We start from the raw sequence: 17,286 nt of genomic DNA on the forward strand, positions 1-17,286 counted from the left end.
CTTTTGCAGTGCTAGAGATCACACACAGGTCTTCCAGCACACTAAGCAAACACTACAGTTGAGCCACACCTTACCAGAAAAGGCAGGTTTTTAAAATGAAGGTGTCTATCTAGTGGTTCGTTGCTTAGCCTGCCAGCAGCCGGAGTTAACCTAACAGTGTGACATTTACTTATAATTTAACCAATTACATTTTCATACACACTAAACCACAGTTGTATCTGGCAAAATGACCTAGGTTAATCATGGCAAATTTAGTGTTTTCAGTGTCACTTTACACTGTAAAGCACAACAAGCAATAGCTATTCAAAAGCATGCTGTTAGCTGAGTGTGGTGGTACAAACCTAAAATCTCAGCAGATGGGAGACAGGCAGAGATCTATGGGTTCAGGCCAGCATGCTGTTAAATAGCAAGTGAGTTCCAGGTTAGCCAAGGCTACACAGTAAGACATCCATCTCAAAACAAAAATTATGCATTTAGACATTAAAAATAAGATAATCACTAAATAGGATCAGTGGAAAATAAGTAGCAGTTCTGTACCAATGCAAGACAAAATATACTTTATTTTGACAGCAATGCACATGGTGCTTTAGGTAAGGCATGCGACTAGAAATCCGCACCACAGGCCAGTACAGAAATCAGTGGAAATAAATAGTATCTTAAGTCTTGAAGTTTCATTCAAGTTGATGACAGAGTTGTGTTCACTCACTGGAAATGCAGTATTATAATATCCCTGCTCAAGACAACCATGCCATTAACTGAGGGTGCAAAGCTAAGCATAAGCTTTACTGTAATCAGAAATCACTTTTAAAGTCAATGACACAGTTTCACTTGTTCAACTCAGGCAATTTCCTTCGAAGACGGACTTGGAAACTGAGCCTACAATATCCATCTGTTCATTTGTATACTAGCTGACTTCACTGCCCTGTCTAATTCACCAAAAGCAAGTATCAGTCTGCCTAGAAGTAGTTTGGATAAAGAAGCATAGTCTAATACTTTGTAATGTCAAATCTATGGCGGAAGTTGAGTCAAATCTGGCCTCTTTCCGATAGGGTGTGCTATCAGGTCCAGCTCAAATGCAATAGCTGAACTTCTAAGGAAAGATGTGAAATGATGACCCAAGCAGACACCCAGCCTTGGATGAAATTGTTAGTGCCACAGATTTTGTCAAAATCAATTCACAGATGTGGGGGAAGGCTGAAACACTTTGTGAAGCAGTAATTTTAGGTAATTTGCTTCATTTCTCCCTTTTTAAGAACAGATGCAGACTAACGGTGTATGTTAGAATGCACACTGATATTCTGCTCAAGTGTTTTCTAACACAATACTGTTTAAACAGTATGCTTTCATCTATACACATACCTTATACACGGTCAGTATCGCTTAAGCTTGAGAGGAATCACTAACTACTAAGAAAATCACTTATCAAACTTTTGCTCTCTTATTAGGTATTTTTAAAAGTAACACAGGACCAAAACATCCAACTACCACTTTATTTATATTACTATGCTTAAGTTACATGGGAAAAGACAACCAAGCAGTTCTGCCCCATTTCAGAAAGTTTCCAATCAACACCAAGCCCATGGTGACAAGGAACTAGGGGTGGTGACATCTGTGGGTCAAGACTGACAAGGAAGAATGGGTTCTGGTGCTACAGTTCCTCTCCAACAAGAATATGGCACACTGGCCAGCACAAGCCATGCTAACACTGAGCCTCCAGCGCTGGGCACAGATTCGGATCTCTTCTTGAAGCTAGCAAATTAAGTGAAATAACTGGGTTAAAAAGAAAATTTTAAATAAAGCCCAAATAAATTTAAAAACCATGCTCTTGACATATTCTCCACTCAAAATGTACACAAAACACTCCTTTTCACTCTAAGGACCCCAATTTTTTCCCCTCACATAGCCCACTATGTAGCTGCAAACTCTTCTGCCTCAAGATGTAAACACAGGGAAAAAATTAACAGCATATGCATAAAATTCTCTCTACGAACTGCTGTTGGATGGAAAATACAAAATTTAAAAAAAAAAAAAAAAAGAAAAAAGGTTCCATCTTAGATTCTCATAACCTCTTGTTCCGCAGTTCATGAATCCGACTCTGATGCTAAGGTGACAGTGTATGTAAGGAGATTTTGTTTTCAGTGAAGGAGACCTGGGAAAAGATGGATTTATCTGTTTTCTTCAAGAGTTATCAGATGGTACATGCTCTTCAAAGCCTTCGCTCTCTCGAACTAGTGCACGTTCCAGGATCACACGGCCTTCCTTATAACGCTGGCTGTCTTCAGTAGCAAACTCATAGATCCATCCCAGTTTGCTATTGCAGTTTTTGCAGCTCACATCTCGAACCATGTGGCGGCCAGTGAGCATGACCCGATCTTGAACTTCACTGTACTGCAAGTTAACCACCTAAAGAACACACACAAAAAGAATCGCTTGTAAAGTTATGTAACTTAGCTGATAATTGTGACAATAAGTAAATGTATGAGCAATTAAGTATTACATAGCTGAGCATGCCCAGGATTCCAGTGAGGGAAGGCCAAGGCAGGTCCTCCTGAATCTGAGGTGAAGAGAGGCCTTACTACACAGTGATACCCTGCCTCAAAAACAACAAACTACCAACCAAGTTTAGCAGACGAAATTGCTACTTTAGTTATATTCATGACAGCCACCCGAGCTAGTTTTAAGAGAGGATGAGATTACTAGAACTGTGCCACTAGGCTTATAATCATAGTATTTGGGAGGTAGAGACAAGAAGAAAGGGGTTCAAGGCCAGCCTCACCCACATAGGTCAGTTTCAAGCCAGCCTGAATTACAGGATAAGGATACTCTGGTCTCAAACCCTACTGTGAGACACACACATTAAGTATGAATATATCACATATATGTTCATAAATGCTCTTAACTGCTGAACCAGCTTTCCAGCCCCCAAATCTAATGCAATCTTTATGTAATAGTGGACAAGCTCATGTCTTGCCGTCTATATAGGATAATTATATTTCTGGTTGTGGAAAAGGGTCTGAAAGTGAAGCCCTGAGATATACATTTGGGTCTAATTCTTAAATGACTGCAGTGATGAGTGTAAATAAGATAATCAAAGAACCCGTTGGAGTACCAGTGCTCCACAGTGTCAGGGTGGGACAGGCTAAGCCTACCACAAATCATACAATACAATACGTTCCTAGTAAAGTCAAAGATAATGAAAACTGTAACTGGATTCTAAAATAACCTGTGGAGAATTTCCAACCATTCTAAATACCCAAGAAATCCTCTATTTTCTTCTAAAAGGTCAATAGTTAATAAATGTGACTTTGTTATATGGTCTTAATTCCAAGTATTTAACTTCTGACACTGTACTATGAGAATCAGACTTCCTTGATAAATGACTGAGCAGGGCTGAGCACTACAGTTAACAGGCAGAGTGGGGACTCCTCCTCCTTTGTAAAATGTCAAGGGGACACAGTATTGATTCTCTGAGAAGCTTCTTCACTCACAACAGAGCAATGTCTGCTAGTGAAAAGTTTATCTGACCTTCAACAAACAATCATTTCAAACAAGATCTGGCTGGGTAGTGCTGGCCCACGCCTTTAATCCCAGCACTTGGGAGGCAGAGGCAAACATATCTCTGTGAGTTCAAGGCCAGCATGGCCTGCAGAGCAAGTTCTAGAACAGGCAGAGCTACACAAAGAAACCTGTCTCAAGGTGGGGAAAAGAAGACTAGCTCTGTGTCTTAGCCTAGAAGACTTGGAAGTTAAAACTATGCTAAGTTCAGAGTGCACAATCACATCAACCAATATCAAAATCTTTTTCATTTCAGGGCCAATGCAAATCTGTAAATAGTTTCCTTTTGGTAGACCAAAGAAGACAAATGATAACCAGAAAGTTGACTGGCATGCATGAATTATACCAACAGAAGCTAGCTAGATTCATGTTTAACAAATACAATAGCTGTCTCCATGGCTAAATAAGTAACATACAAGGGAGAGAAAATGGCTGTCTTAGCCTGTTTCCAAATTCTGTGACGTCACTAAAGTTTGTAAATTAAACAGTTCCCAAAGAAACAGAGACCTATCCTTTTTAATTGCTATTTTGAGGCAGTCTCACTGTATAGCTGAAGCTGGCCCAACTGGCCTACACTCACTGTGTCTCCCAGACTGGTCTCCTGGGCTCCAGTTGGTGGCCATCTTCCTGCTCAGTTTTCCAAGCACTGGGATTATAGACAGAAGCTACTACACCCCGCCTCTCTTCTTCTAATACATTATAAAAAGGCTTAATGAAAATATATTTTAGGCTTTATAAAAATAAACAAATAAATAAATAAAATCATGTTCTATAATGTACCCCTGAAGTCCCAGAGACAAACTAATAAGCAATCACTCTGTAGGTTTTGACCACCACTGACATGCTCTGCTATCTGTAAATTCTTAGGGAACAGACTAGTACTGCTGTCGAATACAGCCACTAAAGACATGTAGGAATAAAGTTTTTCCACCAACCTTGTTAAAAAGAAATGCTCTACCAGTGGCGCCTGTGAACCGAGTAGAGATGAGTTCTGAGCGATTGGTCAGGATTGTATCACAGTTTGCACAAGAAAACAGACGGGTACCACCGATATGGTCAAGAAAGATTCTGCCCATTTTGACAACTGAAGTTCTAAAAAGCTAGAACAAATAGAAAAGAGACACACATTATTTTACAATTTTGTAGCAGCTATTGGGGGAGGTGTTACAGGTTACTTATATACTGAAATCTTGTTTTTTCTCGTACCTGCTGGGTGAAATATCTGACTTGAAATGAAGGGATTCACACAGTTTACACAATGAAAAAATAAATAGGACACTTCAGGTTGTCAAGAGTCATAAACATGCTTAGTCAACACCAAGGAATGGTGATCACTTCTCTTTTAGTTAGTATGAAAAACAAAAGGAAAATTATGTGTATATTCATATAGTACTAGCACAGATGAGGGAATGGAGAGATGGCTCAGTGCTCTCAGAGCACTCACTGCTCGAGCAGAGGACCTAGGGTTGATCCCCAGCATCCATATGAAGACGCAACTGTTACTAAACTGTAACTCTAGTTGCAGGGGATCCTATGCCCTCCAAAGACATAGGCCTGCATTCAGGTAAAAAACCCACATACAGAAGCTTGAGGAAGAGCTAGCATAGCACCACTGCTAAGTGAGCAGATGATATGTAATTTGAGGAAAGACTCAGAGGTAAGGAGGTGATCAGATAAGAACAGATGAACTTGCAATTTAAAAACAAGAAAGGGCTGGAAATATAGTTCATTGGTGGAGCACTTGACTAACAAACTGGAAGCCCTGAGTTCTAGACCAGCACCACCAAATAATAAACAAAAACAGAACAAAACAACAAAAACAAATAAAACCAAAAGCACCCATACACCAAGAGGGGACCTGAGCATAGGCCTACGGTCACTGGGTTTATTGACCACTATATAGGGACAACACTAACTTTACTCAGTAAGTCTGAGTCTAAAATTCTATGGAGCACTTATTTTAAAATTCTAATTCTGGGAGGTTTCACCTTCCCCACTTTCCACCCAAACAAGTTAACAGGTCAAAGGTTGCAGCTGTTACAGAATAGTAGCTGGAATGCAGTTCAACAAACTCCAGACAAAGTTCTTCCATTACCCTCCACTGCTTTTCCCAAAGAAAGGGGCACAGTGTAGACCTAGCTAGCTTAGAGGCTAGAGCAACCAGGGCAGAAAAACAAGAAAACGGACTTTCCAGAGGTTACGCAACTTTGCCTTGAGAAATTTTACTGGTTACTGACTGGATAAATTACAGAAGCACTAAGCGCTCACCTGACAAAGTTTTCAAACAGCTTTCTGAAACCAGGATAACTCACATTTCAGTAGTTTAAGGGTTTTAAGAGGCAACAGATTCACCTGGCGGTGGTGGCACACACCTTTAATCCCAGCACTCGGGAGGCAGAGGCAGACAGATTTCTGAGTTTGAGGCCAGCCTGGTCTACAGAGTGAGTTCTAGGACAGCCAGAGCTACACAGAGAAACCCTGTCTCGAAAAACCAAAATTAAAAAAAAAAAAAAGAGGCAACAGATTCAACCCTTAAATTCACTGCAACTTGTTTCTACCAAAGTATTTTCTTTTTTAAAAAACCTTTTCTTTCTTTTCTTTTGTTTTGTTTTTTTTTTGTTTGTTTGTTTTTTTGTTTTTTCGAGACAGGGTTTCTCTGTATAGCCCTGGCTGTCCTGGAACTCACTTTGTAGACCAGGCTGGCCTCAAACCCAGAAACCTGCCTGCCTCTGCCTCCCAAGTGCTGGGATTAAAGGCGTGAGGCACCACGCCCGCAAAGTATTTTCAAACCTCTAGATATACTCAAAGAATACACCAAAGGTTCATTTTCAAGTGTTTCTGTACATTATCATTTCCTGTGTTTCAAATGTTTAATAACATGTTAAAATGGTGACTAGAGCAGATACAGATATTCTTTTGAGGAGTTGGAGGAGGGGATCCAGACTGTTATCTGGAGTACTCTCATGACCAATTAATAAGGAAATTATTTCTTCTTAGATTTCTGAACTTTTCCAGCCTTTAGGCAATTGCTCTTAGGCAATCCTAAAGTCAATAAGGGTCATTCTGAAGGGAGGAAGAACACAGGAAAGGGAAATAAGGTGAATGGATGAAAACCAAGTATAACTACGCGTTTAAAATGTCACAACGAAATCCATCTATAGCCAAAAATATTAATTAAAAAGGGGAAACTAAGGCTAGGCTTGGTGGTGCATGCCTTTTAATTCCAGTACAGCCAAGGCTACATTAAAAGTCTTAAAAGCAAAACAAAAAACAAGGAACAAAGCCACACTGTATAAATGTAAACTCAACACCAGACTTGGACTGTGGTAAACTGACTTTCTGATTACATTTCTGGCAATGCTTGCTGCTTACTTTAAAGTCCTAAAGCACACTACTTTTCAAGATCCTACACACACATACCCAGAAACTGCTAATTTAGGGCCTAAGTTGAATCCATCAGCCCAGAGAACAAAACTGATAAATTTCAATAGAACTGTATGCAAGCTTTTATTAATTTTAAAAAGTTGAGCTGATACTTAAAATTTGGGAAGTTAGAGTTAGTGATATACCAAGGTAATCTTGGTAGTCAAGAGTGAGAGCCCCCTGAGAAACACAATTTTCAGGCCACCTTGGTCTTTTTAATAAGTTCCAGACCAATCTGGACTACAGAAAAAGAACCTGACTTGAAACATAACTAAAATGTGAGGGAACAGGGCCGGGGCTGCACTTCTGTGGTAAAGTACCCACATAGTGTGTCCAAGGCCCTAGATTCACTCCTTAGCACCACAAATAAATTGTAGGTGGTTGGACAGAGGACTCATGTTCATCTAGCTCCCAGCACCCACCCCAGTAAGCTCATAACTTACTGTAGATTCAGTTCCAAGAGCTGACACTCTTTTCTAGTCTCCATGGTCACTCACACATATGGCTGACCAACACACACACACAAATTTTACAAAAATAAAAATTTGGAGCAGGAGAGACAGGTCAGTTGTTAAGAGTACTTACTGATCGATCGATCGATTTTCCTTCCCCCCGCCCTCTTTCTTCCTTCCTTTCTTTTCCGAGACAGGGTTTCTCTGTAGCCCTGGCTCTCCTGGAACTCAACTTTGTAGACCATGCTGGCCTTACTACACTCAGAAATCCACCTGCCTCTGCCTCCCAAGTGCTGGGATCAAAGGCGTGCGCCACCATTGCCCGGCTGTACTTATTGATCTTGCAGAGGACTCAAGTTCAGTTGTCAGTGCCTCTGATACCAGCTCCAGATCTGATATCAGTATCTCTTATGGCCTGCAAGAGTACCTGCACACATGGGATGTGAGCATGCGTGCACATGCACAAATGTGTACAAATACATGAAAACACTAAAAACCTTAAAAACAAAATTTGGGTAGAAAAGCCTGCACTGTGTGCGCTGTGTGAATCCGGTTAACAGGGAATGCACAACATATTCCCCTCAGCAACTGACTACTGTTAAGCAGTATACCATTGTTCTGTATCTCAATTTATCTTTTCATTCTCCACTGGTCCTGTTTGGACCTTGTAGCACTATTTCAACTTATGACTCAATATAAATAAGGCATTCAGCACACACGTGTGAGCAGTTGATTCTTATGTTTATAATGACATATTGTTTAATAAAAAGAATTGACAGCCAAGACTTTACAGTTCAGTCATTTAGCTTCAGGTAGAGTTTATGAGGTTTTATAGGTAATTTTCTTTCTAACTTTCAAATATCAGACATGATTTAACTCCAATGAAATAATACCTCTATTTCTTCATTGACCTTCGATGCTACCATGGAGGATGCCATGGCTCCAAGTGAACGTTATGCATTCTACCTACATCTTTCTGTCCTTGGCTCACTGCTACAGAAATAGCTGTGACCATTTGGTACTGAAGGTAAATAGATTTAATACGCCTTCTTCTCTGCTTCAAATTCACTTCTATTTTTTACACTATCCAAGTATTTTTACTGGCTTCAATTATATGATTCATTATCAAGACTAAAAATATCTAAGATGACCTATATGTTATTTGATTCCTGATTGTGATTTCCATTTATATATAAACATATCTGTAACTATAAAATATAGTTTTCTTTGCCAAAAGTTATGTTGTCAACAGAAGCCAAACATTTTTTTGCCATCAACTCTAAATGGTCATTAGATCCCAGCAAGCCTTACCTTTACGAGGTTAAAAAAACAGTACTGGAGTACTAAAGCTAACATCAGTTACAATCCCACTACTACATCCTGAAAATCTGTGTCCCCAAAAACTTGCACATTGAAATCTAGTCACCAATGTTGATGGAATCTGGGATAACTGGGTCATGAAGACAGATGGTCAGTAGCGGATGCTAGCTACTTTAGCCTTTCTACCATGAAGACACACCTAAAGGGGACATCAACCAACCAGAAACTGGCCTTTACCAGCACTATCTCTGCTGGTGCTTTTATCTCTGAACCACGATAAATTACTGTGTTGTAAAAACACCCACGATACACTGTTCAGTTATAGTAGCCTGAAGAAAACCCTGAGGTGACATTAACCATGTGAACTCTACCTTAGACTTAAGTATGACCAGTGTATGGGACACTGCACTTGGCACATACCACTTATGTGTGGTAATTCTTAAGTGTGTGTTTGTATGTGTATGGGTGTGTAAACCCTACCTTTATAGGTTAAAAAACATTCCACAAGTAGCCAGGTTAGTCTGTAAATCTTATTGCAGTTCTCACTTCCCTCAACCTAGGGACCAAATAGCTGCTGAAGTTGGTCTCTCCCAGGTTGACCACAAATTGTGCTCCTCTTGTATTCCCTAGTATAATCTAATCATACACTCCATAGAATTAGAAAACAACTGCAAATAAACAATACCACTTAAGTCAATTTAAGGAATCTTTTCCCTTTTTCTTTTACCACTGAATTTAAACACTAATTCCACCTAAGACTGTTAACAGTCACCATGTTTTATTAAATCTAGCAGACATTCTCAGCTAATGTTACACTTATATTGGACAGATGCTACAAAATACAGTGAAATACAACTCAGCCACCACTTTCCAAAAACTCTATGAGACTGCTTCAAATGCTATATAGACCAGCTTGATTTTAACCTTGATTTTAATTCCTCCAGCTTCAGCCTCCCAAGTGATGGGAATATAGGCCTATGCAATCATACCTACCTAGGGATGATTCTTACAAAAACCCAAACACCTTAGGGGCTGAGGCACAAGTATTTGGAATTTAGAATCAACCTGAGAAACCAAGTAAAATTCTGTCTCAAATTTAAAAATTAAAAGCAAAGGGGCAGAATTTGAAAAATGGCTAAGGATGTGCGTGGCTCAGTGAAAGAACACTGTGCATTATGAGGCCCAAATCTGATTCCCAATAATGGTAGCGGGAGTCGACACTAAAACTTTAATTGAGCTAACTGTGTGGCTCAGTGGTATTTGCTAGCATATGAGAGGCCGGTCTTCCAGCTTTGGTGTTATCTCCAGAATATCAAAAGAAAACAAAATTCCAAACAGCATGTTGAGAAACACCTCACATATGTACCCCTATGATTTCCTTACAAATGTATCAAGTACCGTCACTACAAACTGGCTTTGCCCACTATATTCTCACAAATTACTCTGCAACTAGTCACTTCTCCCGGCCTCTAGCACCACTACCCTGCTTTCTGGAATTACTTTCTACACGTAAAGCATTTTCCACACATACTGATTGTTCTGGTTCATTTAGCAGAATCTCTGATCTCTTCATCTGTCACAGTTAGTCAACATCCTTTGTTGACTCTGAAGCACTCTACTGTATCTCACTGCAAAAGGACATCATTTGATGCTCTGCCACGCTAAGTTCCATTTATGGCTGAAATTAGGGCCAAGTTCATAGAATGGCTTCTGTTGTATTTATGATGCTCCTCTTACTTCAACATTCAGAGCAAAATCCATTACCGTATTATTTTGTGAGTGACATATAAACATATAAACAAGGCTCTTCTGGCAGTACGTTTGCATAGTTCCAAGCTATAAAATCCTAAGGCTGAATTATCAAACTACACTGTTTAACAGTTTACCTGCTGTTATGTGAGGGCCAGGATGAAAGTACAGGGAAGTCCATAGGCCACTCAGGCATTTCACTGATCATCTTTAATTTCTCCCACCCAAAGCCATCCTTAGTCACCCAGAATTTCTAACTGCTATCTGCATCTTAAGACTAATGAATTGTATCTTAGGATCTCCACCTTAAATTTTTTTTAATCACACAATTTGTAAGTTAATTTAAAAAAAAAACTACTTTTTTTTTTAGAAACCCATGAGACAATGTCCCTAGGAATGATTTTAAAAACTGGACATGATTATTTTATATAAATCCCTAATTTCCAAGCCATAAAACAATTATCTAAAAAGCCTATTCGGCTCTTTTATATATACAGTAACAAATGAAATATGTTATTTCATAGTTGGTTTGATCTAACTCAGCATTTAAGAGCATTGGCTACCGTTCCAGAGGACCTGGGTTGATTCCCAACACCCACATATGGGCTCATAAACAACTGTCATTCCAGTTCCAGGAAGTCTAATGCTGTCTTCTGGCCTCCATCGGGACCAGACACACAGTCGTGCACAGACTACATGCAGGTAAAACATCCAAACACATAAAACCCAAACCAAAAGAACAGGGGTCAGCAAGCTTAAATCTAGCTCACTTGACTTAATTGCCCACATGTTAAAAATACAGTTCTTTTAAAAGATTAAAAGTAAAATATATTTTAGTAGTTTGGACTATAGTCACACTTGTCCTTACCAGGAAAGTTTATCCTGCTTACAACACACTAAGATAGGTAGGGGAAGGCTCTTCACTTAGAAGTCTTCCTCAGAGCTGGTGTGGTGGCTCACACCTTTAATCCCAGCACCCGGGAGGCAAAGGCAGGCGGATTTCTGAGTTCGAGGCCAGCCTGGTCTACAAAGTGAGTTCCAGGACAGCCAGCACTATCCAGAGAAACCCTGTCTCAAAAAACAAACAAACGGGAAGTCTTCCTCAGAAAAACAGAAACCTGGTTTATAATCAGGTGTAAAGATCAATAGGAATAACTGACAAATTACTGGAATGCCATTCCCATTTTCTTCATGGATTTTCTGGCTAAATTCATGGGTTTTCTAGGTTGGGTGGTGGCTCAGGCTTGTAATCCCAGCATCCAGAAGACTAAGCAAAGAGCACTGAGAAGTTTAGAGCAGCCAGTGTAAGCACTCGTCAGCAAGACAAAGACCCTCAGCTCTCTGTAGCCAGCTGAGTATACTCAAGATCAACTATATGAAGATTATTCAAAACAATTATACCCGGCAGAGCTGGTGACTCTGCTCCTCATCCCTAGGGACTCAGACAGTATGGCCTAGATCCAAAGCCAGCGCTGTTCGGAAATTTCACTTCTCCCTAACTCAATACCTTTGTAACCTTGGACAAATTACCCTGTTTCCTATGTAAAATGGCAACAGCAGTATCTCTGGAAGAGAATTAAATGAAGATACTCTATCCTAAGAACAGTACCCTGTATAATGAATGCTAAATAAAGGTAATAAAAGTAGACTCTACATCCCATTTCATTCCTGTCCCCACCACAAATGAGGAGGCAGGGTTTAGACTAGGAAACAGTAGTAATTAACCAGCTTCACCTCCTGTTAATTAAAGCCATGTTAAGTACCCAGGTAATAGAAATTATAAACAGGACAAAAGCTAGAAACCTAAGACTTCAAATTCTTGGTGTCTGAATTCTAGGTCTTAAAATAGGTATCTGCCCTCCCTATAATTAATAATCCAGTTTGGTCTCAATCCTGGCAAATGGATTTAGCCTAAGGAGGCACCACTTCCTAGCTCTAAAAATACCAGGGAGAACAATAGGCATCTATTTGCATTTGGATAGCTCTCCCGGTGGAAAATACCTACTTCAGAAAGACCAATTCCTACTTAAGGAATTATACCTTTGGGGTATTTTCACAAACACCCATCACAGAGTTCCCTCCAATACTGGACAGAGGGTGTGTGTGTGTGTGTGTGTGACTACACCAGATGGGGTAAGACAAAGATTGTGTAAAGAGCATGGTACACAAGGTTCTAGCACTGGAAGGGTTTCAAAAATCTGCCCCTTTCAGCAGTAGTATGTTTTGATTCTGCTATAATGGATTCACGTGGAAACATGGCTGTATATTTGGTTTTCAGTCTCTTCTCTCTAGAACAAAGGAAAGAACAAAAACCATAAAACTTTGAATAGCTAGGATAATTATCATAGCAATAAACATTTGATGCTACTGCAGTCTCATTATTGTCATAGCAATTTGTAACAAAATTCTAACAAAAATTACATAGGAAAACAGTTGCTTTTATAAAATCTATTTTTTCCCCTTTCTGTGATACTGGAAATCAAACCAAGTACCTTGAGCATGCCAGGTAAACACATACCACTATGCTACATGCCCAGCCCATTTTTCTTAGTTTTGTACAAAATGTCACAAGAGGCAAGTTTCAATGACACACATTATCCTCTTACGGTATCAGTTCACTCTGCTGGGTCAAATGATGTCCTGCTTACAGGGCTGAATCTTCATTTGACAGTAATTTAAATTGTGTGCCTTGTCTTCTAAGATAATACCTTATTTTATGTTTTGTTAAACAACTTTCATGCTGACTGGATTTCTAGAATACTGCTTAGTCATCATTAGAAAAGAAGACTAGTCACAGAACTCAGCAGTTAGGCCTGAGTCAGCATGTAATTGGAGTTGGTCATCTCCCCAAAAACTACTTGGCAAAACAAACACTATCCCTTTGTCTGTTGTGACACACCACCAAAAGCTTCTTAAAGACTGAAGTACTAAACAGCAAATTCACATCTAGTTAACAGTTCCAAAATTATGAACTTGTTACCACATAGTAGTACCAGGAAAAGAGTTTTAATTTACATAACTATCAAGGCACTATAAAACAAAAGCTAGTCTAGAAACAAATCTATTCAGATCTATCTTTTCCTCTCACAAACAGATATTCAGGGCTAGTTTCATGTCTTGGGCTTTTTTCAGTGAAGTATCAAGTTTATTTTTTCATAGTGATTGGTTCCTTATTTCCTATTTAAAAACATTCTTATTACACCTATTTAATTATGTGGGCAACATGGAGACGAAGACAGCTTTGTGGAATAAGTTCTCTTTTGATCATGTGGGTCCCTGGGTTAAAACTCAGGATGTTGTACTTTTATCAAACACCTTGACCTGCAGGGAAAAATCTGTACTGAACACTGGGCCAGATGAGGGTATAAGACAGACATTATTTAGCACACCTGTAATCCTGACACCAAGGCAGGAGTTCAAGGGCAGCCTGGCCTGGGTGTGTAAGGCTCTTCTGGGAAACAACTGCATTAGTTCTTTCCAAAGAGCACAAAATACCTTGTGCTCTAGCACACTCTTGCAACACACACACACACACTCACCCCAAATTGTACATATTCCATCTTCTTGCTAGAGTCAATGCTCCAGGGATGAATCCTAAGCCCTTCTGGCCAACAGCAACCCATAGGCTTTTCATTTTCTAGGCCCAACATCTGTTCTCTTCAGAATACTTCCTACTTCCTCCTCCTGGTGTCTCTCTGCCCCATCTTTGAACTTCTGTAACACTCATTTCATAACTTACCAATATTTAGTGCTGCACTGTTTTTCAATTTCATTGGTCTGTAACCTTTCACTAAATTGGGAGTCCAGAGAGAATTCACCTCCTCTGGAATCTCCTTACCCAGTAAACTGTAGGTACATATGCGATTAATTCTTAGTAAAACAACCCATCAAGGCACTTCACATCTGGCACAAATATGCACCCAAGAAACACCGATTTCGACTTTTTCTATGTTGTAATGCAGTTGCAATCCCGCCTATGTAGCTATACAAAAAAAAAAAAAAAAAAAAAAAACCCAAACCGATCTGATAAGGTCGGTTGACCTGAACCAGCCAAGTTCAGTTATTTTCCAAAAGCAAGGCAAGCCTGAAATTACTTTCAGATTTTCCATCTGTCGAAAGCCACCTGAAATAAAAATCCTCAAGATTTCCAAGAGGGCTCTGGAAACAAAAACAAAAAGTTAAAAATAAATAAATAAATAAATGAGTAGCACACCTTTCCTTCCTGTCACTCCAAAGGGAGATCAGTCCGGCGTCCGGATGAAACAGACCTGGGTACTACTGCGGCTTCCCACTCCCGCTGGCAACACTCGGGCTTCCTACCAACCTGCACAGCAGCGTGGAGTAACGGGGTGTGCAGGAGCGTGCCCACTCCTGCCAGCAGGGAAGAGCCTCCGGCTCGGCTCCCCGAGCAGCGGCGGGGTCTGCGCCAAGCCGACCGCCCGCAGCCGGCCCAGCTGATCGCGCCCACGTGACTCCCGCCAGCCAATCGCCCGGCGCAAGGCGGAGCGCGCGGCGGCGGCGGCGGCGGCGGCGGCGGGGCCTCCTCGGCACAACAAACACAGGCGGAACAGCTGGGCAGGCGCGGGCGACCGGGCGCTCAGCACCCGCGGGCTACCGGGCAGTGTTCCCCACACCCAGGGTCCGGAGGGCAGCGTGGTAGGGGCACCGACGAGGCGGGCACGTCCCAAAGCCCAGACACCCGGGCACGAGTCGAGCCTCCGGAGCGGCGGGGCGGGCGGGCGGGCGGGCGGGGTGCGAGCGCGGCCCTGGAGCGCGGGCCCGCGGGCCGGCCTCGGATCGGAGCCCGGGCGCGCCCCCGACGCTGCGGCGGGGACGGCGGCCGTGGGGGCGGGGCGGCCTAGGAAGTGGGGGTGTCACGGGGAGAGCTGTCTGCGGACCGGCGGCCCAGGCGACAGTCGCCGAGGGCGGCGGGCGGGCGGGGGCCGCGGGTCGCTAAGGGGGTCGCGGCTGTTGCGAGCTCGCGGAGCGCTCGGCTGCGCGGCGGGGGCGGGTCGGCGGCGGCGGCGGCCGCGCCACAGCCTCACAAAGAAGGACCGCCCGGCCCGGCCCCGCGGCCCCACGGTCCTGAGAATTGCCCTGGTGGCCCGGCCAGGACCCTGGACGAGTGGAGAAGGGGAAGAGGCACTTCCTGCCTGGGCCCCCGCCCCGGGCCGCTCCCCGAGGGCTTCGAAGCCGCCGGCCCAAGGGCTTCGAGCCCCAGCCGACTCCGATCCCGGCGCCCGCCGCCGTACTCACCGGCGCGCTGGGAATCGGCGCTGCCAGCAGCTCTTCGCTCCTCAGCTGGGTCGAAGCCCACCTCGGCCTCTCAAGTCTTCAGGTTTAGTCAGGCCTTGGCCCCGCCTCTCCTCGGTCGGGCCTCGGCGTCAATCACCCGGCGTGGCCCCGCCCTCCCTTCAGGCGGCTCTCCCGGTTGGCCCGCAGCGCCCTTCATTTCTAGGCTCCGCCCCTCTCCCTGGCACTCTGCCCCTTCCGCCGGGCCCCGCCCCTTCTCGGGCTCGCCCTCCCCCCACCCTTGCCCGCTTACACTCCGCCGCCCACCCCACCCCGAAGCCGCAGCGGATGGGCGGACTCGTCGCCGCTCGCCCCGCCTCTAATTCGACACCTTGCATCCTTACAGCCAATCAAGGAGGCTAACTCTGCCTCCTCGGCCGAGGCGGCCAATGTAGTGAGAGTGAGGACCCGCCCCCCACTCCCAGCTGAGCGCACACAACAGCATCCACGTGAGTCAGCTTCTTAAAGGAGACGCCTCAGCCTTGGTAATTGCGGCAGCTGGGACTCATTGCCCGTCATCGGCGTCGCCTGCTGGCGGCTGAGGCCATAGCTTCCTGATAGCCAAGGAAGCCTAGAAGAAGGGAAAACAAGAGGCTGTTTTCTAGTCAACGCTGGTATTGAGGTTAAAGGGCCATCTAGGTTGAAATGCCCATTTTATGCCGAACTCTCTGCATCTTGGTATATAGGAATTCATTGTAAACAAGGGTTTTTTCAGCGTGCTTGATTCTATTTACAAACTTTCCAAGTTTTCTCTCTCTATCTCTATCTCTTTGTTTTTTTCGAGACAGGGTTTCTCTGTGTAGCCCTGGCTGTCCTGGAACTCACTTTGTAGAGCAGGCTGGCCTCGAACTCAGAAATTCGCCTGCCTCTGCCTCCCAAGTGCTGGGATTAAAGGCGTGCAGGTCCAAGTTTTCTCTTGACCGTGGAAGTAATTCTCAAAAACATAAGTCTTTTATGTGGAGATCAACTGTCTTGTTGAAAAAGACAGCTGTTCCCTTAGCCCTCCCTCACCATGTTTAAGATAAGTTGGAAGATTTTTGCCATTCCGTTGGCTTTCCCAGGTAATTAAATCTCTGACGGCTGTCCATAAAGATGACAGAAATACCTCAAAAATATTTCATGTATAAAATAAATACATAAAATATATAAATTATACACACATATACTAGCACTTGAAATTTGTAGCATGGAATGTGTGTTCTGACAAAACCCTGATACTTAACCCTTTATCCTTCAGTATTTTTCATTCACTTATAAGATAAAAAGTTGCTGTGGCCTGGTTTTGTAGAACATGCCTTGAGTCTAGAGTTTCAGGACAGCCAAAGCTACATAGTGTCTCAAGAAAATAAAACAAAAAGCTACTCTGACCATCAAAGATAAAAGACTATGTTTAGATTAAAGAGAATTTTGCTGGAGGAAAAAAAGCACTTTTAGGTGTATTGGGAGATTCTCATAATCCCTTTATTTTTATTTTTATTTAATGCAAGACCGTTAC

The 17,286-nt window shown here is 42.6% G+C and overlaps 1 protein-coding gene across 2 annotated transcripts; it reads right to left on the reverse strand.

Annotated features, from left to right (window-relative positions):
• Nucleotides 1–540: 540 nt before the first annotated feature.
• Nucleotides 541–15,861, reverse strand: Ypel5 (yippee like 5). Of its 2 annotated transcripts, none has more exons than XM_085833214.1 (3): nucleotides 15,756–15,861; nucleotides 4,491–4,655; nucleotides 541–2,403 (listed from the first exon to the last, which is right to left on the reverse strand). In XM_085833214.1, the coding sequence occupies exons 2-3, from the start codon at nucleotides 4,629–4,631 to the stop codon at nucleotides 2,179–2,181; spliced, it is 366 nt and encodes a 121-aa protein (XP_085689340.1). In that variant the 5' UTR covers nucleotides 4,632–4,655; nucleotides 15,756–15,861; the 3' UTR covers nucleotides 541–2,178. The 2 variants fall into 2 exon arrangements, with proteins under 2 accessions (XP_085689340.1, XP_085689341.1); XM_085833215.1 differs by lacking the exon at nucleotides 15,756–15,861 and adding an exon at nucleotides 14,713–14,952.
• Nucleotides 15,862–17,286: the final 1,425 nt, after the last annotated feature.

The sequence above is a fragment of the Mus caroli genome, unplaced genomic scaffold, assembly GCF_978045245.1.
Source record: "Mus caroli unplaced genomic scaffold, Mus_caroli_1 scaffold_18, whole genome shotgun sequence".
In the NCBI taxonomy this organism is placed as follows: domain Eukaryota; kingdom Metazoa; phylum Chordata; class Mammalia; order Rodentia; family Muridae; genus Mus; species Mus caroli.

What these genes read in the sequence shown, in the direction of transcription:
- Ypel5 (XM_085833214.1), bottom strand. Translation starts at nt 4,631, where the DNA reads ATGGGCAGAATCTTTCTTGACCATATCGGTGGTACCCGTCTGTTTTCT. An exon ending in GAGCATTTCTTTTTAACAAG is followed by an intron (nt 2,404 to 4,490) that starts GTTGGTGGAAAA and finishes TGTGTTCTTTAG; the next exon opens with GTGGTTAACTTGCAGTACAG.